The sequence below is a fragment of the Arachis hypogaea genome, chromosome 16 (genome assembly GCF_003086295.3).
Source record: "Arachis hypogaea cultivar Tifrunner chromosome 16, arahy.Tifrunner.gnm2.J5K5, whole genome shotgun sequence".
In the NCBI taxonomy this organism is placed as follows: domain Eukaryota; kingdom Viridiplantae; phylum Streptophyta; class Magnoliopsida; order Fabales; family Fabaceae; genus Arachis; species Arachis hypogaea.
This window is the reverse complement of record NC_092051.1, coordinates 137,563,053-137,585,533: the sequence shown is the minus strand read 5'-3', so window position 1 is coordinate 137,585,533 and position 22,481 is coordinate 137,563,053. Positions and strand designations below refer to the sequence as shown.

General features: G+C 34.5%; 1 protein-coding gene across 1 annotated transcript; it reads left to right on the top strand.

Annotated features, from left to right (window-relative positions):
* The first annotated feature begins 9,041 nt into the window (after positions 1 to 9,041).
* Positions 9,042 to 20,099, top strand: LOC112757661 (inositol transporter 1-like). Its single transcript, XM_025806216.1, has 13 exons — positions 9,042 to 9,230; positions 9,402 to 9,493; positions 9,619 to 9,744; positions 10,945 to 11,153; positions 11,248 to 11,318; positions 11,637 to 11,972; positions 12,066 to 12,173; positions 12,581 to 13,406; positions 13,988 to 14,063; positions 15,054 to 15,268; positions 19,648 to 19,741; positions 19,832 to 19,847; positions 19,977 to 20,099. The coding sequence occupies exons 1-13, from the start codon at positions 9,042 to 9,044 to the stop codon at positions 20,097 to 20,099; spliced, it is 2,481 nt and encodes an 826-aa protein (XP_025662001.1).
* The last annotated feature ends 2,382 nt before the right edge of the window (positions 20,100 to 22,481 follow it).

Here is a 22,481-nt window from a genome sequence, read left to right as displayed (position 1 = left end):
CATCCCTTCCCGGATCCTACTCGGAATACCACAGACAAGGTTTAGACTTTCCGGACCTCAAGAATGGCCGCCAATAGTTCTAGCCTATACCACGAAGACTCTGATCTCACGATCAGGAGGCTAAGAGATACACATTCAAGCCTATTTGCATGTAGAACGGAAGTGTTTGTCAGGCACGCGTTCATAAGTGAGAATGATGATGAGCGTCACATAATTATCACATTCATCATGTTCTTGGGTGCAAATGAATATCTTAGAGAAGAAATAGGCTTGGGTTGAATAGAAAAACAATAGTACTTTGCATTAATTCATGAGGAACAGCAGAGCTCCACACCATAATCTATGGTGTCTAGAAACTCTACCGTTGAAAATACATGAGAACAAGGTCTAGGCATAGCCGAATGGCCAGCCTCCCAAAGAAGGTTCAATCATAAAAACATGATCAAAAGATCCGACAGTAACATGATAGTAAAAAGTTCTATTTATACTAAACTAGTTACTAGGGTTACAGAAATGAGTAAATGATGCAGAAATTCACTTCCGGGCCCACTTGGTATGTGCTTGGACTGAGCATTGAAGCTTTCACGTGTAGAGGTCTTTCTTGGAGTTAAACGCCAGTTTGTAACCTGTTTCTGGCGTTTAACTCTGCTTTGCAACCTGTTTCTGGCGTTTAACTCTGCTTTGCAACCTGTTTCTGGCGTTTAATTCCAAAATAGGGCAGAGAGCTGGCGTTGAACGCCAGTTTGCATCGTCTAAACTCGGACAAAGTATGGACTATTATATATTTCTGGAAAGCCCTGGATGTCTAGTTTCCAATGCAATTGAGAGCGTGCCATTTGGACTCATGTAGCGCCAGAAAATCCACTTTGAGTTAGGGGTGTTTATAAAAAAACCAAAATGTGGTTAACCGGTTAAAAAACCATAACCACATTTTGGTTAACCAATTTAATAAAACAATTTTAAAATCCATATCCATATTTTTTAGAATTGGTTAACCAAAACCAAATTAGAAAAAACCGGTTTTTAACCGGTTAACCAAAACCAAAACCAAATTAAAATCAAAACCTAATTACATACTCTTTCTCTCTCTCTCTCTCTCTCTCCCCCCTTTCCTCTCCCTTTCTCCCTCCCTCTCCCCCTTCCTCTCTCTTTCTCTCTCCCTCCCTTCTCTCTCTCTCTCTCTCTCTCTCTCTCTCTCTCTCTCTCTCTCTCTCTCTCTCTCTCTCTCTCTCTCTTTCTCCTCTTTCTCTCCCTTCTCTCTCTCCTCCTATCTCTCTTTTTCCCTACTCTCCCTCCTCTCTCTCTCTCTCTCTCTCTCTCATTTCCTCTTTCTCCTCCTCCTCTTTGTCCTCTCCTTTTTTCTCTCCCCATCCTCTCTCTCTCTCTCTCTCTCTCTCTCTCTCTCTCTCTCTCTATTCTCTATCCCCTTCTCTCTCTTATTTTCTCCCCTATTTCTCTCCCTTCTCCCTCTCTCTCCCTTTTCCTTCCCCCTCTCTCTCTCTCCCTTCTCTCTCTCACTCATTTTTCTCTTTATCTCCTCTTTCCTTTCCCTCTCTCTCCGCTTCTCTCTCTCTCTCCCTCTTTCTCTCCCTTCTCTCTCTCTCTCTCTCTCTCTCTCTCTCTCTCTCCTCCTCTCTCTCCCATATCTCTCTCTTTCCCTTTCTTCCTCTCTCTCTCTCTCTCTCTCCTCTCTTCCTCCTCTCTCTCCCTTCCCTCTCTCTCTCTCTCTCCCATTCCCTCTTTCTCTCCTCTCTCCTCTTTGCTCTCTCACTTCCTCTCTCTCCTTGCCCTCTTTCTTTCCCTCCCTTCTCTCTCTTTCTCTCTCTCCTCCCCTTCCTCTCTCTAATCATCTCTCCAATCATCTCTCCCCTCCTATCTCTCTCTCCTCTCCTCTCCTTCTCTCTCTCTCTCTCTCTCCCATATATCTCTCCTTTCTCCTCTATTTTCTCTTCTCTCTCTTTTCCTCTCTCTCTCTCTCTCTCTCTCTCTCTCTCTCTTCTTTACCTCCCCTCTCTTTCTCTCTCTCTGTCTCTCTTTTTTCTTTTCTCTCTTTCTCTCTCTGGCTCATCTCTCTTTCCTTTTCTTCTTTCTCTCTCTCCTCATCTTCCTCTCTTCCTTTTCTCTCCTTCTCCTCTTTCTTTTCTTACTCTCTCTTTTCTTTTTCTCTCTCAACCTTCTCTCAATCTCTATCCCTCTTCTATCTCTTTTTTCCTCTTCTCTCTAAAGCGAGAGAGAAGAAAGAGAGGAGGCAGAGATAGAGGAGGAGAAAGAAAAAAAGGAGAGAGATAAGAAGAGAGAAGAAGGATAAGAGAGAGAGAGAAGAAGAGAGAGAAAGAAGACAAAGAGGGAGAAAGAGAGAGGGGAGAGAGAGAGGATGGGGAGAGAGAGACAGAAAAAAAGAAGGAGAGAGAGAAAAGAGAGAAGAGGAGAGAGAAAGAGAGAGGGAGGGGAGGGGAGAGAGGGAGAGAAGGATAGAGAGAAAGAAAGGGGAGGGGGAGAAAAAGGGGAAGGGGAGAGAGAGATAGATAGAGAGGAGTGGGAGAGAGAGAAAAGAAAGAGAGGAGGAGAGAGAAAAATGGAAGAGAGAGAAAGAGAGAGAGAAAAGAAAGAGGAGAGGAGAGAGAGAGAGGAAGAGAAAGAGAGGGGAGGGGGAGAAAGAGGGGAAGGGGAGAAAGAGAGAGAGAGAGAGAGAGAGAGAGAGAGAGAGAGAGAAGGAAGAGAGAAGAGGAGGGGGAGAGAAAAGAAGAGAGATGGAAAGAAGAAGATAAGAAAAAGTTACTCGTATCATTTAGAAAGAAAATTATTTATATTAGAAAATATTATTTATAGAAAATACTGAAAAGAGATAAGAAAGAAAAAGGAACGAAAGCAATGGAAGGAACTTCATTATTTACAAATGTTACTCGTATCATTTAGAAAGGAAAAAAAATTAGATTAAAAAAATTCAATTAAAAAAAGGTTTAAAAATTTGGGTTTTTGAATGTAAAAATATTAATTTTTGTGTAAGAATCTATTTTTACATGTAAAAACCAATTTTTTAGTATAAAATCGGTTTTTTGTGTAAAAATTTGGGTTTTTATATGTAAAAATATTAATTTTTGTGCAAAAATCTATTTTTACATGTAAAAATCAATTTTATGGTATACAAACCAATTTTTAGTATAAAAACTGGTTTTTTTATACAAAAACCGGTTTTTTGGTACAAAAACTGATTTTTTGTACAAAAACCAGTTTTTATACAAAAACCGGTTATTTTTTAAAAAACGGTTTTTATTTTAATAACCGGTTAAAAACCGGTTTTGAATTTCACTAACCGGTTAATAACCGGTTTCATCATATAAAACCAATTTGGTTAATTAACCAATACTATATTTTTGGTTAACCAAAAAACTGGTTTGGTTTTTGGATTAACCAAACCATGAACACCCCTACTTTGAGTGCAGGGAGGTCAGAATCCAACAGCATCTGCATTCCTTCTTCAACCTCTGAATCTGATTTTTGCTCAAGTCCCTCAATTTCAGCCAGAAATTACCTGAAATCACAGAAAAATACACAAACTCATATTAAAGTCTAGAAATGTGATTTTTATTTAAAAACTAATAAAAATATACTAAAAACTAACTAAATCATACTGAAAACTATGTAAAAATAATGCCAAAAAGCGTATAAATTATCCTCTCATCACAACACCAAACTTAAATTGTTGCTTGTCCCTAAGCAACTGAAAATAAAATAGGATAAAAAGAAGAGAATATACTATAAATCCCAAAATATCAATGAAACTTAGCTCCAATCAGATGAGCGGGACTATTAGCTTTTTGCCTCTTGAATAGTTTTGGCATCTCACTTTATCCCTTGAAGTTCAGAATGATTGGCATCTATAGGAACTTAGAATTCAGATAGTGTTATTGATTCTCCTAGTTTAGTATGTTGATTCTTGAACACAGCTACTTTATGAGTCTTGGCCGTGGCCCTAAGCACTTTGTTTTCCAGTATTACCACCGGATACATAAATGCCACAGACACATAACTGGGTGAACCTTTTCAGATTGTGACTCAGCTTTGCTAGAGTCCCCAATTAGAGGTGTCCAGGGTTCTTAAGCACACTCCTTTTTTTTCTTTGGACCTCGACTTTAACTGCTCAGTCTCAAGTTTTCATTTGACACCTTCACGCCACAAGCACATGGTTAGGGACAGCTTGGTTTAGCCACTTAGGCCAGGATTTTATTCCTTTGGGCCCTCCTATCCACTGATACTCAAAGCCTTGGATCCTTTTTACCCTTGCCTTTTGGTTTTAAGGGCTATTGGCTTTTTGCTCTTGCCTTTTGGTTTAAAGAGCTTTTGGCTTTTTCGGCTTGCTTTTTCTTTTTTTTTTTCTCTCTTTTTTTTTCGCCATTTTTCTTTTCTCTTTTTTTTTCGCAAGCTTTTGTATTCATTGCTTTTTCTTGCTTCAAGAATCAATTTTATGATTTTTCAGATTATCAATAACATTTCTCCTTTTTCATCATTCTTTCAAGAGCCAACATATTTAACATTCATAAACCACAATATCAAAAGACATATACACTGTTCAAGCATTCATTCAGAAAACAAAAAGTATTGTCACCACATCAAAATAATTAAACTAGTTTCAAGGATGAATTTGAAACCATGTACTTCTTGTTCTTTTTTAATTAAAACAGTTTTCATTTAAGAGAGGTGATGGATTCATAGGACATTCATAGCTTTATGACATAGACATTTAAACACTAATGATCATACAGTAAAGACACAAACATAAATAAAACATAAGGCTCAAAAACCAAAAAACAGGCATTGAAGCTTTCACGTGTAGAGGTCTTTCTTGGAGTTAAACACCAGTTTGTAACCTGTTTCTGGCGCTTAACTCTGCTTTGCAACCTATTTCTGGCGTTTAACTCCAGAATAGGGCAGAGAGCTGGCGTTGAACGCCAGTTTGCGTCATCTAAACTCGGACAAAGTATAGACTATTATATATTGCTGGAAAGCCCTGGATGTCTACTTTCCAACGCAATTGACAGCGCGCCATTTGGACTCATGTAGCTTCAGAAAATCCACTTTGAGTGTAGGGAGGTTAGAATCCAACAGCATCTGCAGTCCTTCTTCAACCTCTGAATCTGATTTTTGCTCAAGTCCCTCAATTTCAGCCAGAAATTACCTAAAATCATAGAAAAACACACAAACTCATATTAAAGTCCAGAAATGTGATTTTTATTTAAAAACTAATAAAAATATACTAAAAACTAACTAAATCATACTGAAAACTATGTAAAAACAAAACCAAAAAGCGTATAAATTATCCGCTCATCATCGCTCTTGCAGTCATATAGATAGAGCTCTGGTTAATGTGGAGTGGCTAGAAGCGTTTCCAAAAACTCGGTTATGAGGGGGGCCAAGAGGATTGTCAGATCATTGCCCCATAATACTGGAGGACAAAAAGCTGAGGGGAGGTCCAAGGCCGTTCTGCAGTCTAGATTCGTGGTTTACACATGATGGATTTCTCAGTATGGTTAAAGAGGAATGGAGAGGTTTGGGGGAGATACAGTTCACAGATAAGTTGAAGGCACTGACAATACCGCTAGGGAGATGTGATGAACGGATTTTTGCTAGTAAAGAATTCACAATAAATTTCCGTTGCAAGTATAGTTTCTAAACCAACAATAATTCTTTCATACAAAAATTTGGTTGTCACTAAAACAAACCCAAAAAAATTAAACCGAAGTATTTAAACCTCGGGTCGTCTCTCAAGGAATTGCAGGGAAGTGTACTTATAATTGGTTATCGAAAAGTGTCTTTTTGGATTTTTGAAATAAGGAACAAGAAAAGTAAATTGCAAGAAATTAAATTAATAACTAAGAAAACTCTTGGCAAGGTATGAAAATTAGACATCCTATCCTAGTTATCCTTATCAATTGTGATGAGAATTGTCCATTGCTACCACTTAGTTAACCTCTAACTATAAAGGAAGGTCAAGTGGATGAATCAATTTGATTCCTCAAGTCCTAGTCAACTCCTAAGGAAAGACTAGCTTTACAGGGATCCAAATCAACTAGCAACTTTCAATTATCAATCAACAAAGGAGTTTGATAACTCAAGAGTCTCCAATTACTCAACCAAAGCCAAAAGGAGAGAAATCTACTCTAAATCCCAACCAAGTATTTTATCAAACACTTGGAAGGAATAACATAAAGACATAGAAATTAATAAGAGATAATAAAACCTAAACAACCAATTGAAAGTATCAATAACATAAATTGAAGAAAGCAATCATAAATATAAAATACCTCAAATTGCATTAAATAGAGAATCAAATCTAACATGAGAATCCATAAACTAAAATAGCAACATAAAGAAATCAACAAGAAAAATAGATAACTAAAGTGCTAGAGCCAATAAGAGTAGAAGAAAACTAAATTAAAGTAAAATAGAAATCTAAAATTGAGAAGAATTAAAGCTAAGAATCCTAAAACCTAGAGAGAGGAGAGAGCCTCTCTCTCTAGAAACTAATTCTAAAACCTAAAATTATGTGAATGAAAGTTATGTGAATGAATGAATGATTTCCCCACTCTGCAGCCTCTAATCTATGTTTTTTGAGCCAAAAACTGGGTCAAAAACAGCCCAGACATCGCTGGGGGCGAATTCTGATACGCTGAATTTTCGCAGATGCACGCGTGCGTGCTGCTTATCTGCTGAGCAACCATGGAAAATTATTATCATTTCGAAGCCCCGGGTGTTTTCTTTCCAACGCAACTGGAACCACCTCATTTGGACCTCTGTAGCTCAAGTTATGATAGATTTAGTACGAAGAGGTCAGGCTAGACAGCTTAGCAATTCCTTCAATTTCTTGTATTCCTTCCACTTTTGCATGCTTTCTTTCTATTCTCTAAGTCATTCCTGCCCTATAAACCCTGAAAAAACTTAACACACATATCACGACATCGAATGGTAATAAGAGAGGATTAATAATTAGCAATTTTAAGGCCAAAGAAGCATGTTTTTAATCAAAGCACAGAATTAGGAAGGAAAATGTAAAACATGCAAATTATATGAATAAGTGAGCAAAGAATTATTAAAAACCACTCAAATTAGCACAAGATAAACCATAAAATAGTGGTTTATCAAGATGACACAAAGCTAATTTTGGGGAGATAGACAGTAAGATCACAAAGTTTGAGGAAGAAATCAAGAGAGTTGATGATATAGTTAGCAATGGAGTATATGATACCACGATGGAGGCTAGAAGAAAGGTGCTAGTTACTTGTTGTGAGAGATGGTATGTAAGGAAGGAAATGCATTGGAAACAGATGTCTTGATCTCGGCACGCGAAGGAGATGGACAAAAATACAAGATACTTTCACAATATGGCTTCAGTAAGAAGATGGAACAATAAGATTGATACACTGGTGATAAACGGTAGAACGGTCAGAAATCAAGCGAGAATCAAGATAGCCATCAGAGAGTTTTACAAGGAATTATATCATCAGGAAGCTACTCCAATGATGGGCTTTAGAGATGGTCTGGTGGGAAAGATAGATGAGGAAAATGCTGTGACCTTAGAGAGGATGCCGTCGGCTGAGGAGATCAGAGAGGCTGTGTGGGACTGCGAGTCCTCTAATGTGCCAGGCTGTGATGGGTACAACATGAACTTTATTAAGAGATGCTGGGATAAGATTGGACCTGAATTTATGACAGCAGTGATGGGGTTCTTTAATTCTTCCAGGTTACCAACTGATAGCAATATTGCTTGGATGGCATTGGCTCCAAAGTTTGTTGGTGCAAAGGAGATCAAAGACTTGAGACCTATTAGTATGGTGGGGTGCGTCTACAAAGTCATCTCAAAGGTGCTAGTCAAGAGGATGAGATCAGTGATGCCAGGGTTAATAGGTGAGACTCAGAGTGCGTTCGTCAAAGGAAGGAAAATACACGATGGGGCACTTATTGCATGTGAAACAGTAAACTGGCTTAAACAGAGAAAAAAGGAAGCAGCAATAATCAAGCTAGATTTTCAGAAAGCATATGACAGAGTCAAATGGAGCTTTGTGGACTTGGTATTACAAAAGATGGGCTTCGGGCATAAATGGAGAGCATGGGTTATGGAGTGTGTGGTCACTGCATCTATGTCAGTATTGATAAATGGGTCACCATCTAAGCCTTTCAAAATGGAAAGAGGTTTGAGACAAGGTGACCCGCTTTCTCCCTTCTTATTTGTACTGGTTATGGATGTGCTACATTGAATGGTTGGAGAGGCGATCAGGAATGGACGTATATTACCGTTGTTGGTGGGTAGGGATAGCATAGAATTGTCGCACCTTCAGTTTGCTGATGATACTATTCTGTTCTGCCCACCAGAAGAGGAGACTATTAAGAATTATAAGCGACTTCTGTGATGTTTTGAGTTGATGTCAGGCCTCTGTATTAATTTTGATAAGTCAAGTTTGATTCCGATTAATTGTGAAGAGCAGTGGATACAGCGTATGTGTAACCTTTTGGGTTGTAAGGGGGACACTCTCCCAGTTAAATACCTTGGGATATCCTTAGGAGTAAACCCGAGGTTGGTGAAGACTTGGAAGCCTATTTTGGACAAAGTGGAGGAGAAACTAAGCTTGTGGAAAGCTAAGGTGCTAAACAAAGTTGGGAAGTTGGTGCTTATCAAATCAGTATTGAACAGTTTGCCATTGTACTATTTGAGTCTATTTAAGATGCCAAAAGCTGTTGCTGAAAAGTTGATTTCACTGCAGAGAAGATTCATGTGGAGTAAGAAAGATGGTCGGAATGGTATGGCATTAGTTAGATGGGAAATGGTACAGGCTCCAAAGAAACTAGGTAGCTTGGTAGTTGGCGATGCAACGATTTGGAACTCAGCATTGTTGTTTAAGTGGTGGTGGCGGTTTGCAAAGGAAGAGTGCCCGTTGTAGAAGAAAATTGTATGTTCATGTAATAATCTGAATCCCAATGAGCTACTATCAACTCAAGCACTACCTACAAGAGGAGGCCCATGGAAGGATATATGCCAGTTGCACATCATGAATGAACGTATAAGGGATAAGATGGTTACAAGTTTGTCCATGGAGATTGGTGATGGGCGACGAACTCGGTTTTGGGAGGATGTATGGCTACTATGTGGATCTCTGAAAGACCGGTTCCTGAGGCTTTTCTCTGTTTCAAACCAATGTGGATCCGTTATTGGGGACTGTGGGTTTTGGGATGGGATAGTGTGGAATTGGAATTTCCAATGGAGGCACGAGCTTTTTTAGTGGGAATTGGAGCTTCTAAGTCAATTACATGAGGTTTTGAGACCAGTGAAATTAGTAAATAACAGAGAGGATCGAGTGGTTTGGAAATATAATAGGCAAGGTGTTTTTTCAACTAACTCATTTGTGCAGGTTGAAGCACTCCCAGAGGTGGTAACCAGCTACAGCTTCACAAGGACCATTTGGAAAGGTTTGGTTCCACCAAGAGTGGAGCTTTTTGTTTGGTTTGTTTTAATAGGCAGGGTGAACACTAAGGAAAGGCTGAGCTGGTTTGGAATTATCAGACAGGAAGATACTATATGCGTGCTATGTAATAATGAATTGGAACATGTATATCACTTGTTTCTAGGCTGTGCATTTACGTGGTAGGTGTGGAGTGCTTGGATATCAGGATTCGGTTGTCAATGGTCTTATCCGGGTTCGATGAAAGAGCACTTTCTCAGTTGGACAGAGGAATCAAGGAGAAAGGAGGATCGTAAGCAGCGGCTGAGGTGCTTTTGTGTGATCATTAGGAATATATGGATGGAAAGGAATAACAAGATTTTCCAGAATCAAAGCAGAGGTGTTGAAGAAGTCATTAACATGACCGTGAGAAGCGTTAATGAGTGGAGTGGTGTTGATCCCTTTTATTGTTGATGGCTATGCCGAAGATGACATGGGGAGTTTATGTGTTTGATTTAGTTATTTAAGTAGGCGTGTGCTGCTTGTCTAGCTCTGTTTGCTCCACTGTACTGTGTTGAGCTCTTACTTTCAAAAAAAAAAGATGACAAATAGAGTTGTTGTTAGTTAAGTTAATCTTTATTTAAGTGATTATCCACGGCTTATCTCTTTTACTAGAAGATACTATTTGTTGACCATTGAATAAGAAGGTAATAAGTGCCTATCACATTACATAACGGAATTTTCACCAACTATAAAAAGCCACCAAAGAAATATACTCACAACTCAACTTAGTATAACAAAAAAATAATATTCCATAACTAATAAAATTTATTATTTTTAATTAATATTAGTAAATATTTTAAAGTTTAAGTACTAAATTTTAAATTTTAAATACTAAAATTAACTCCTAACAATATAAAAATAAAATGTTAGCTAACAGTATTAACTAATATTAATAAAAATTATCTTTAACATTTCTCGCAAGAAAATATATGCAAATAATTTTTACGATTCACATGTATTAATTATTTGGATTTAATTTATATAATAAATATCACTGTGAATCAGATTTTTATAGACATCCAACTAACATATCAATACATCAGCAATATAAATTTCACATAACCACCGATTATAGCTTGAAAGGCTCATGAATACTATAAATATATTTGATTAGACAAAAATAGAAAATTATTAAATGGTATCAATACATAAGAATTAAAATAATCTAAATTAAGATAGTTAATATAAGGATCCAAAATGACAGCAATCATGTTAACATATGTAGGTATTTGAGTACATATTCGTTGTGACAGAGTGATAATGGAAAGTAGGAAAGGAAATAAAAAGAAGGGAGAGTAATCTAGTTGCAAGTTCACATCAACATGAAACTGATCCTTCATAAAAAAAACAAATGTTGTTATCATATATATGCCCATCGACTTTTAAGGGAACAAGAAATCCAACAAAATTTTTAAATTTAACAACTTTATTATCTATAAAACTATGTTAGATCTCACGCATTAACATGCAATTTACAACTAGTTGATAAAAGCAAGCTAGCAACAATGGTGGCTGATATGTGCGTGTCAATTAAAGCAGGAAGCTCTGATTATTTGGAGAAACATCCAGAGCGCAGAATATCATTTTCCCAAAATTTTTACATTATTGGTGTTACTTTTGCAGCTGGTATTGGTGGCCTTCTATTTGGTTATGATACTGGTACAGTATACATATATGCGTATTGTCTACCATTTCATTAATTAAGAAAAAAAAGAAAGAAATGAAATAGCATATATTTTGTTTTCATTTGTAGGTGTGATATCTGGCGCTCTCTTGTACATAAAAGATGATTTTGAAGTTGTAAAGAACAGTAGTTTTCTTCAGGTAAAAGAGAAAGTGTCTTTTTGTTCATTTTCTTTTAATTTGGTAGCTTGTACTTGTGACCATATAGTTATATGAAACGCAATATGTTCTGGTAGGAGAATTGGTAGGTGGTACGCAATCCATCAAAGATATATTGGTAGGAGAATTTGTAGGAGAATATGCTATATATATATATATATATATATATATATATATATATATAGCATTCGACAACAAAGATAAATTGTGAATTCACGTAACTATGACTATGACACAGTAGGACTAGAGTAGAGTGCCATTTTGCAGCAATTATATGTTCTCATTTTGTTATGTTTGCAGGAACTAATAGTTGCGATGGCCTTAATTGGTGCAATTTTCGGCGCCGCCATTGGTGGTTACATTAATGATTCTTTAGGGCGTAAGGCTGCCACTATTGTGGCAGATATTTGTTTCGCAGTAGGATCACTTTTGATCGCCGTCGCACCAAATCCCACTCTTATCATAGTTGGCCGATTTTTTGTTGGCCTAGGTGTAGGTTTCGCCTCTGTTACTGCTCCTATGTATATCGCAGAAGTATCACCGTCTGAAATAAGAGGTGGATTAGTTAGTGTCAATTGTCTTATGATCACAACTGGCCAATTTCTTTCCTTTGTCATCAATTATGGTTTGACTAGAGTAAGCATACCCAACTCTTTAGCTAACAATACCAATAGTAATAATTTTGTCTTCGTCCATCTTGATTTTCTAAGAGCAAAATTATGTGTGCAGGTTCCTGGAACATGGCGTTGGATGCTTGGAATTGCAGGTACACCAGCTGTTATTCAGTTGGTTCTTATGGTCTTTCTTCCTGAGTCCCCCAGATGGCTATATTTGAAGGTAAATGATGATATAAGATCAATGATCATTTATGTGAAGTTCTCTTTATGCAAAAAATATAGGTAATAACTATTAGATAATTTGATATGTTGAACTAAAGTTAATGCTGGAAACCAACTTTTTTTAAACTAACATCAGCCAATTTTGTTATTTTGTTTATCTTAAATTCTAGATCCTAAAACTTAAATTATAAATATAAAATCTAAAGTTGACTAATGTTAGCTAACTAAAAATTAGTTTCCTGTATTTTTTTTCTTAAATAAATTATCATCTAATGATTATCAACTATTATTTTCATATGAAGACAACTTTATGTCATTAGTCACCTATAAAATTTGGGTAAAATAAATCCTTATATTGATTTTTTTTGTACAATAATTAAAAGCTTAGTTACTTTTAACTTGCAGAATAGGAAGGAGGAGGCCACCAATGTTCTTTCTAGGATATACCCATCTCCTCGGTTGGAGGACGAAATAGATATTCTTGAAGCTCACATGGAGCAAGAACAAAAGGATAAGGTCAAAGTTAAATACAGTGATGTATTTAAGTTGAAAGAAATCAGAGTTGCGTTCATATGTGGCGCTGGACTTCAAGCATTCCAACAACTTACCGGTATTAGTGTTATAATGTACTATAGCCCAACAATCATTCAATTGGCTGGCTTCAAATCAAACGAATCGGCTTTGTTCTTATCCCTCATTGTTTCTGCAATTAATGCCGGTGGCACAATTATTGGCATTTACCTTATTGACATTGTAGGGCGAAAGAAGCTTACACTTAGTAGCTTAATAGGTGTGGTTGGATCGTTAATCCTACTCTCTGCTTCATGTTATGTTAGAGGACATGGCAACCCGAGTTTAGTTTATGGATGGCTTGCTGTTGCGGGTTTGGCTTTGTATATTATATTCTTTGCACCTGGAATGGGTCCTGTTCCTTGGGCTGTGAACACAGAGATATACCCTGAAGAGTTTAGAGGAATATGTGGTGGCATGTCTGCAACAATTAATTGGGTTGGTAGTGTCATCATGTCTATTAGCTTCCTTTCTTTTGTGGATGCTATTGGGCTTGGTGAGAGTTTTATGATTCTTTTGGCTGTTGCTTGTGTTGCAATAGTTTTTGTGATTTTCTATATGCCAGAGACAAAAGGATTGACTTTTGAAGAAGTTTCAAATATTTGGAAGGAGAAAGCCTATGGAAAAGATAAAAACATAGAGAGCATGGTTGAGCAAGCAAGTACATGATCAGCAACTTTTTCCAATACGTTTAAGACTTGTGAAAGCACGAAAAGTCATAAAGTTACGGTTTGAACATGAAATGAAGAAGAACAAAAAATAAAAGGAGAAGAAATGAAAGATGCAATATATATGTGCATGCGCATGTGTCTGTGTCCTTACTGGTAGCATTGGCCAAAGAGTTCAAAACACCATCCCTATGATTGGCTATATAGTTGATCAGGATCATGTCTTCTTCCATGGTCCATGGCCCTTTTCTCACTTCCAAATCTTGAGACATGTTGAGAGAGTGAGAGAGATTTCGGAGGGGGTGTTAAGGGAGAAGACTCTAGTGACGTGTGTGACAAGCAATGTAGAGTTAGTTTGCATTACAGAGTTAGTTAGATGAAGTGAGAATCTGTTATAGGATCAGTTGAGTGTTAGTTATTGATGTGTTTCTCTATCTTTCACTCTTAGTGTGTAAATAAGTGAGGAAGCTTCATATGTAAATTAATACATTCTTCCAACATCAATTCAATTTAATATTTAGTTCATTCTCTTAGCTTTCTTTCTAGTTTTCATACTCTCAACTTGGCAACACAGTGTTCATCAACTTGCTTAATGTGCTTCTAGATCCTAGTCCTCAAGTAGTTCTTGATCTTGTTTCTAGTTCCTCCCAGTATATACTTGGCTATTTTCGACCATGTACAGTCATTATGATTTGATTAATTTATTATGGACAAAAAATGTCATTTTATTACATTAGAATGAACTCAAATCTTATCCAAAAATATTTGATTGATAAATTTTACAAAGATATAAAATAAATAGTTTAATTTTGATGTACTGATATTATATAACATTTAATTTTATATAGTCATAAAATCAAATATGTTAATTTGGATAACTATTCACACCCTCAATGTAAAAAGTAAGTATTTTTACTAACGTCGTATTATGTTACTGTACACATATGTAAAACTACTTTATTAAGAACGAAGGCTACGATAGTTATACAATGTTAACAATATTTAAAAAGTGGTGTTAAAATTAAAATAATATTTTTAATATTAATAAATATTTTTAATTTGAAAAAAAATATTATATTGCAAAAATATAAAAATGTGTTACTTTAAATACTATATATTTATATATATCAACCTTGCTATATATAAAAAATGAAAAATTATATTTTTATAAATTATCTTCCATATTTTTGTAATCAATCTCTAAATTAAAAATATTAAGTTTATATATTTATGATACTAAAATTGTTTAACACCACTGATATATATATATATATATATATATATATATATATATGATGTCATATTGTACAAGGATAGTTGAAAATCAATGTTAGAATAAATAAATAAATGATCTCTTCTACTATGACTAATTTTTTAATTACATGACACAAATATAAAAGATGAGATCCACCTCTTCATCTCTCACTTTTTAGACAAATCAGATACAATTATACAAATTCTTTAATAACCAAATAAATTTTCTACATAAATATGTGTCAAGAGAGTGTCTACTACTAGAGTGTAGGGTTGAGAGAAAACTAGTTAGTTAAAATATGTGCAATGATTTCTCGAAAAAGAAGGTATGAATTGAATTTAAAATGTACTAATTTAATCCTACTCTCTGCTTCATGTCATGTTAGAGGACATGGCAACCCGAGTTTAGTTTATGGATGGCTTGCTGTTGCGTGTTTGGCTTTGTATATTATATTCTTTGCACCTGGAATTGGTCTTGTTCCTTGGGCTGTAAACGCTGAGATGTACCTTGAAGAGTTTAGAGGAATATGTGGTGGCATGTCTGCAACAATTGTCATCATGTCTATTTACTTCCTTTCTTTTGTGGATGCGATTGGGCTTGGTGAGTTTTATGATTCTTTTGCCTGTTGCTTGTGTTGCAATAGTTTTTTGTGATTTTCTGCATGCCAAAGACAAAAGGGTTGACTTTTGAAGAAGTTTCAAATATTTGGAAGGAGAAAGCTTATGAAAAAAATAATAACATAGAGAGAATAGTTGAGCAAGCAAGTACATGATCAACAACTTTTTCCAATACGCCTAAAACTTGTGAAAGCATGAAAAGTCATAAAGCTAAGGTTTGAACATGAAATGAAGAAGAATAAAAAATGAAAGGAGAAGAAATGAAAAATGCAATATATATGTACGTGCACATGTGTCAGCGTGCTTACTGGCAGCTTTGGCCAAAGAAAAGGGGGAAACGTTAATGGAGAAGACAGTGATGAGTGCTGACATGTGTGATATGCAATAGAGTTAGTTAACATTACAGAGTTAGTTAGATGAAGTGAGAATCTGTTATAGGATCAATTGAGTGTTAGCTATTGATGTGTTATCCTTCATTCTTAGTATGTAGATAAGTGAGGTAGCTTCAAGTGTAAACTAATTCATTCCACTATCAATTCAATTTCATATTCTAAGTTCATTCTATTAACTTTCTCTTTGGTTTTAATCTCTTTCAATACCTTTACATGATATCAGAGTTGGTCATGATCAATCATGGCCTTAACTCTCATCATCATCATTATCGTTGCTAAGAACACCTTGGTTCCTTTACTGATAAGCAATAGTATTTTTTAACAATAAAACAAAAGGTTATGCCACAATGATGAAATTGAATATTTTCAGCACATGAAGAATGTATGTAAATAGACTTGTATTTAGACGTGTGTTATCAGGGACGGATTGAGGTTCAAAGGAGGAGGACACTTGCCCTCACTAAGTTTTGAAAAAAAAAGTAATAGTTTTATACAAATATATATTATTATCCCCAGTATAATTATATTTTTACCTCCATAAAAAATTATAAAATTTTATTTTGAGATTTATAATAAATTTTTTATTAATTTAACATGTAACAATATTTATTTTGTTAAATTTGATTTAATATCAAAAGTAAAATTAATTAAATAAATTAACTCAATAAAAATTAATGAATAGTGATAATATAAGTTTTGAAATTAATAAATTAATTAATTATCAAACTAAATATTAGTTTTCTAAATATAAGTAAAACTACTAGTATTTTTTGTCTTAAAAAATTAGTTGAGATAAAAAAATAATATCTATTTTTAATTAATAATTTTATTTTAAAATTATATAATATTTTTTTAATCTTAACTCTGAAATAAGTTTGCTTGTAACAACTATTTTGGGTGAAACAGTGTTTTATGTCATAAATATTGTAACAAATAAATTTTTTAATTGAATGGGTGGTAATTAATATTTTAAAATTGTAATGAATAGTAGAACAATTGTTTACAAATATGAAAGTTAATTTTGATATATTAAAATATGTATATTTTTTACATAGTCATTTCATCACATTTATTCTTTTAGATAAATATTTATATGATGAATGTAAAAGTTATTTTTTTTACATTATAATACATAATTGAATGGATTCATAAAATCTTTAATTTGACAATATATTAAAATTAAATAAAAAAATATATAAAAATATTTAATTATTTTAAAAAGAAAGAGAGAAAATTTATTGTAAATTAAGTTTTTATTATTTTATAGCAACATATCTGAAGGTTGTAGAAGACTTAGAGAAGGGGGGTTGAATCTATGCCTTTCTTTTTGTTACTGAAATAACCTCTTTTTAAATGAACTTGCAATTCTGATTCTGTTTGAACTCAGCAGCAGAAATTTATGAGACAATTTCGTTTTGTCTCATGAATATCAGAAAACAGAACAGAGCAGAGAAGAGAAAAGCTAACACCACCATGTATCCTGGTTTGGTTGCCTTGTACTATGCAACCTACATCCAGTCTCCACCACAACAGTGGTGGAATTTTCACTATAGTTAAAGTATTACATACACCAATTTCACAGGATTGACACAATCCTTTCACACTCAAGTCTAACCTAACTTGACATTGGCTATGCTAATACCCAGGGGCGGAGCTAGACTAACTATTTAAGGGGGGCGGTGTTTAATAATTTACTAAAAATATTTTATATTACTATTTCTATTGATAAAATAAAAATAAATAAATATATAATCTCAATCAAAGTAAGACAACAATATATAAAAGTTACCACTTACAGTTTTATATCATGAAAATACTATTCGACGTTTTTTTCTATTTTCAAAATCATCTATAATTGAATTTGTGTCGAAAATAGCTGCTAATTCTTTTTCTATATAGATGACCAAATTGTCTGCAAGAAATTCATCAGCCATTTTGCTTTTGAGTCTTGTCTTAACAATTTTCAATGCTAAAAAAGCTTTTTCTGTTGTTGTGGTAGACACTGGTAGAGTCAAAACAAGACGTATTAATCTATCAACCATGTGATAAGTTCTTAATTTTTCTGTTTCTTGCAACTTCTTACATAATTCAAAAAGTGTACCAATGCCTTTCAAATGATTTGGTATATCATGCTGATAATGTTGCAACTGAGATTTCAAAATATTAAACTCATTAGAAGGAAAGTCAAGGGGATAAAACTTCTCTGCTAACTTGCTAATTTATTCAATATTAAATTATTTGAAATTGTCTTTAGGATCCAAAGCACAACTCAAAGTCAAAAGCTTTATTGTTTGCTCATTAAATCTACTATTCAACTCTTGTATTGGAGTAGTAATAGTAGAAGCATCTTCATTCTCTTGATCTTTTCTTTTAAAAAATATATCAATGGTCTTGAACTTACTCATAATTCAAGTGGCCAAATAAATTCCTATAATTAAAAATATATTTAGCAAAAAGTGTAAATTACAATCTAGATCTTTATATAATATATAATTTATATTTCAATTCAAAATAAGATATTAAAATTCAGAACAATAATACTAATATTGTTGTATAAATAATATAACTTTGTAATTAAATAGTTAACTAATAAAAAAACTAAATATATAAACTAACATATAATAACAAAAACTTAATTAACAAATAATAATAAATTAAGTAAATAACTAAATATATAAAAAAATATAAAAAAAAATGAGATAAGACTAACAGAAAAATAATAATAGAAAAGTCAATAGTTCAATAATTTTCTTAAAATAAAAAAGAATAAAAATAGAACCTTTTTTGAGAAACAGGGGTGAAAAATCACTTGTTGAATTACTATCTTTTTTCTTAATCTACAAAAAAAAAAAAAAAACAAGAGTCAAAGAGGTAAAAGATAAGAAGATTAAAGAGATAAAGAAAAAGAAGAATAAGAAAAGTAAAAAATTGTTACCTACAAAGTGAAAGTGAAAAGTGTAGGAACAAAAAGAGGGATTGGAAAAATATGCGAACAAAGAGGAAGGGGGCTGGGTGGCTGGCAAATAAAAAAAAAGGGTGGGAATTGGGAATTGGGAATTGGGAAATGGACTATTAGGAAGGGGGCTGGGCTGCTAGCAAATAAAAAAAAGGTGGGAATTGGGAAATGGGCTATTGGGCTATTTTTTTTTTTGTATGAATTAAGGGGGGCTTGGAAAGTAATACAAAAAAAAAGGGAGGGGGTTGGGAAATAAAAACAGGAGGGGGCTAGACTTTTTTTTTAATGAAAATTAAAATTTTGGGGGGGGGGGGGCATTGCCCCCTTTAATAGTATGTACCTCCGCCCCTGGTAGGCAAGTTGAGTTGAATTGGTGCTTACCTGGTCTAAATCTAGCTAACAGAGTTTAGCTCATGATGGTTGGAGGTAACTAAAAATCTTCTAACGCGATCGAATGCAGATGTGAAGACCCAATTCTTCACAATTTCTTCTCTAGTCCGTGTGAGAGGAGAGAAATAGCTAGATTTTTTAGCACTCTAGCATTTAAGAGAGCTACATCAAGAATTGATAAGGATGTCTTGCCGTTTTCCATCATGAGTTTTTTGCATCTAATGTTGCTTTTCTCTTTTTGTTATCTCTATTTCTTTCATCTATTGATAAGTCTCTTGGGAGTCCCTCAATTTTTTTTTCAATCCGTCTAATGCGAACATATGTTTCTAAATTTTTTTAAAATAAATATTTTTATTAGGAATATACATTAATTTGAGGGTATTTACAGATTTTCATCAAGTGCCTTATCTCCTTTACAGTGTAAACGAGATAAGGCACGAACACATGGCAATGTATCACGTTTACAAACGTGATATGATACGAACCTTATCTCGTTTACACTGTAAATGAGATAAGTCCAGAGAGCGACTATAAATGGAAGTCGTTCACAGTGTTTCAGACTCCATATTTCTCTCACATTTCTCTCATTTCTCTCTCTTGCACTGTTTTCTTGATATTTATTAGTTCCTCGGACATTATGGCATGTACGGATGCACGGGACCTTGACATCAACTGCCTCAACGCTAGTTAGCACATTGCGGGAGCCATCGACTTTGAGGTTAGTGTTATCTTTATTGTTTAAATTAATAAGTCTATGTGATTTTATTTCGAGAACTTTTATAGAGTTAGTGTTTTAACAAATGAGTAGGCTGGATGATATTGAGGTAACACAATTTAGGTTAGTTGGCAAGTTAGTAACATGAGTTAGGTGTATAATTTACTCATAGTCAAAGTTAGATAAGTAATTACTTTGATTTGATTAGTTATTTAAATTTTTTCACATACCGTGTTAGGGAGACAACTCTGCAACGCTTGGAGCAATCGCGGCACCTCATTGTACAACTCCTCCCAATCACCATATATCTAGGCAATTGCCTTTTGTTTTGCCATCCAAACCTTCTAGTATGACGGCTTGAAGTGATAGCTCTATCTCACTGTTCTCTGTAGAACAGGAATGGTCACTGATGGATTGGACTGTATGAGTGGCAGGATGATTTTGCATATGAGATTGCCATCCAACTGTCGGTGATCTTGTGACATGGTGGGGCCAGACACGTGTGTGGTCCACCGAATTCACACACCTTCCTAACCATTTTAAATACAGTCGAATTAAAATCTAAACAAAATAAGAACGATGAAGAAGACAATGAATTAAAATATAATAACACTCACCAATATATGAAATTCTGTCGGAGGGCGACACGGAGACTCCAAGGACAACCATCTGTAAATTGCCGGCAATGTATGTGATACTTGAATTGATCCGACTCGACTATTCGATACTCGGCACTTCTCTGGATGCTGTAATTCATCACGCCTTGCAGCGCTGCCTCTTTGCTTCTAAATCTATGACCAACCTGAAACTCCACACCACCATCGGTGTTGTAATCGTCGGCCCCCATATTCTAAAACGAAGTTTCCTCGTGCATTGCATCCAAATCTAATGTATGGTAGTAGCTGGGTACAGATGATAACTCTGGAATTGGACGCGGAATAGGCAAAAGGTATTGAACTGATCCATCAACAGGAGTCTCAGGTATGAACTCATTGTCGTCGTCGTCGTCGTTAGAGGAACCACTTTCGTGGCTATCGGCAATGTACTCTTCGTCGGATTCTCCATCCTCAACATCCATGTCCTGCACTGGACTAGCACAGTGCAACGGTCGTGGTGTGAGCGGAGGGTCATCCGGTACAAAATTCGAGCCGCCAGCACCACCACCACCACCATCACGAACTTACGCAGAAAGCTCCATCACTTGTTCAACTATAAGTCTGCCGTGCACGTCAAACAAGGCGCACATGCTTGCTCATTGCCATCGAGCCAGAATAGACGAAACCAAAATACACCATTCCCCATCGGTGCTAGCATCATATACCCAACTCTACCAACCTCTTTTCTCTTACCACCGCCGACGTGTGTTAATATCATACTTTTAACTCGAACAACGAATTTGCTCTTCGAGTTCAGAACAATGCAGGATTCTCATACTCAAATATAACCCTGCTGTCATTGTTTCTCATCTGACAGTTGGGATACACCATCACAACAAAGAAACCACTGTCACTAGATATTTTTGCTAAATTTTTCGAAGAAAAACAGTAGAAAAAGAAGAATTGAGATATTTTTTAGGAATACCAGCGGTTTCCTAATCCTTTTATAAGGAGTTATTTTTGTCCTATTCTATCTTGTTTACTGTATAAACATTTTTTACTCGCACGTATCTCGTTTACACTATAAAAGAGATAAGTTTTGTCATATCTCATTTACATGACTAAACAACTATTTCTCACGTATCGCGTTTGTAAACGTGATACATTGTCACATGTTCATGTTTTATCTCGTTTACAAATAGTTAAACTTATCTCGTCTACAGTATAAACGAGATAAGACACTTTATGAAAATTGGTAACTATCCTCAAATTAACGTATATTCGTAATTTAAATATTTATTTTATTTATTTAAAAAATCCTATGTTTCTACTTTATTCAATTAATAAAGTATTAATATCTTTTAAAAAAAAGAATACATTTATGCTATATCTATTTATAATAAATTAATAATTAATAAAACTATTTTAATTGAGCTTTAGACGCACTTTTTATTTATTATAGACTATTGACCAATATGTATTTCTGAGTTAATACTATTTTTTTTTCTTTTTTACGTTAAAAATATTAGCCATATTCATTTGCGTTCTGTATATATTTGGTTCAGTGCTCCTCAGTTAGCTTTTCTTTATCTTAGTTTAGCGTGTTTTTCCTATTTATAAATAATCTTTTTATGTTGATATTCTTGTTCAACATAATTTATATATCATTTTAGAGTTTGAATATACACCTCTATTTCAAAATATATTTTTTTTATACTCAACGGAACTTACACTCCTATTTTAAAATATTTGTCACCTTAGAGTAGTTTTGTAAACCCTGAGAAAATAATAAATAGTTAGCGAATAAATTAATTATTAACCAAAGTGATTAGAAAATTGTAACACCCTAACTACCAAAGCTTACGCTTCGGCTGCGCAACTCTGATAGCTCGGATATTACGACGACTTTTATACTATTTAATACTAAAATATGAGCCTGTTTAAAACTTAAATCGTGAAACCGCTCCCAAAAATACTTTCGTTCGATGACGTACATTCACAGAATATCATACAACTTACAAAAGTTCATAAAGAGTACATCCATATATATATACACACACACACACACACACACACACACACACACACACACACATATATATATATATATATATATATATATATAATATTACAAGCATTAGACAATA

What these genes read in the sequence shown, in the direction of transcription:
- LOC112757661 (XM_025806216.1), top strand. Translation starts at nt 9,042, where the DNA reads ATGAATGAACGTATAAGGGATAAGATGGTTACAAGTTTGTCCATGGAG. An exon ending in AGAGTGGAGCTTTTTGTTTG is followed by an intron (nt 9,494 to 9,618) that starts GTTTGTTTTAAT and finishes ACTTGTTTCTAG; the next exon opens with GCTGTGCATTTACGTGGTAG. An exon ending in AGAACAGTAGTTTTCTTCAG is followed by an intron (nt 11,319 to 11,636) that starts GTAAAAGAGAAA and finishes TTATGTTTGCAG; the next exon opens with GAACTAATAGTTGCGATGGC.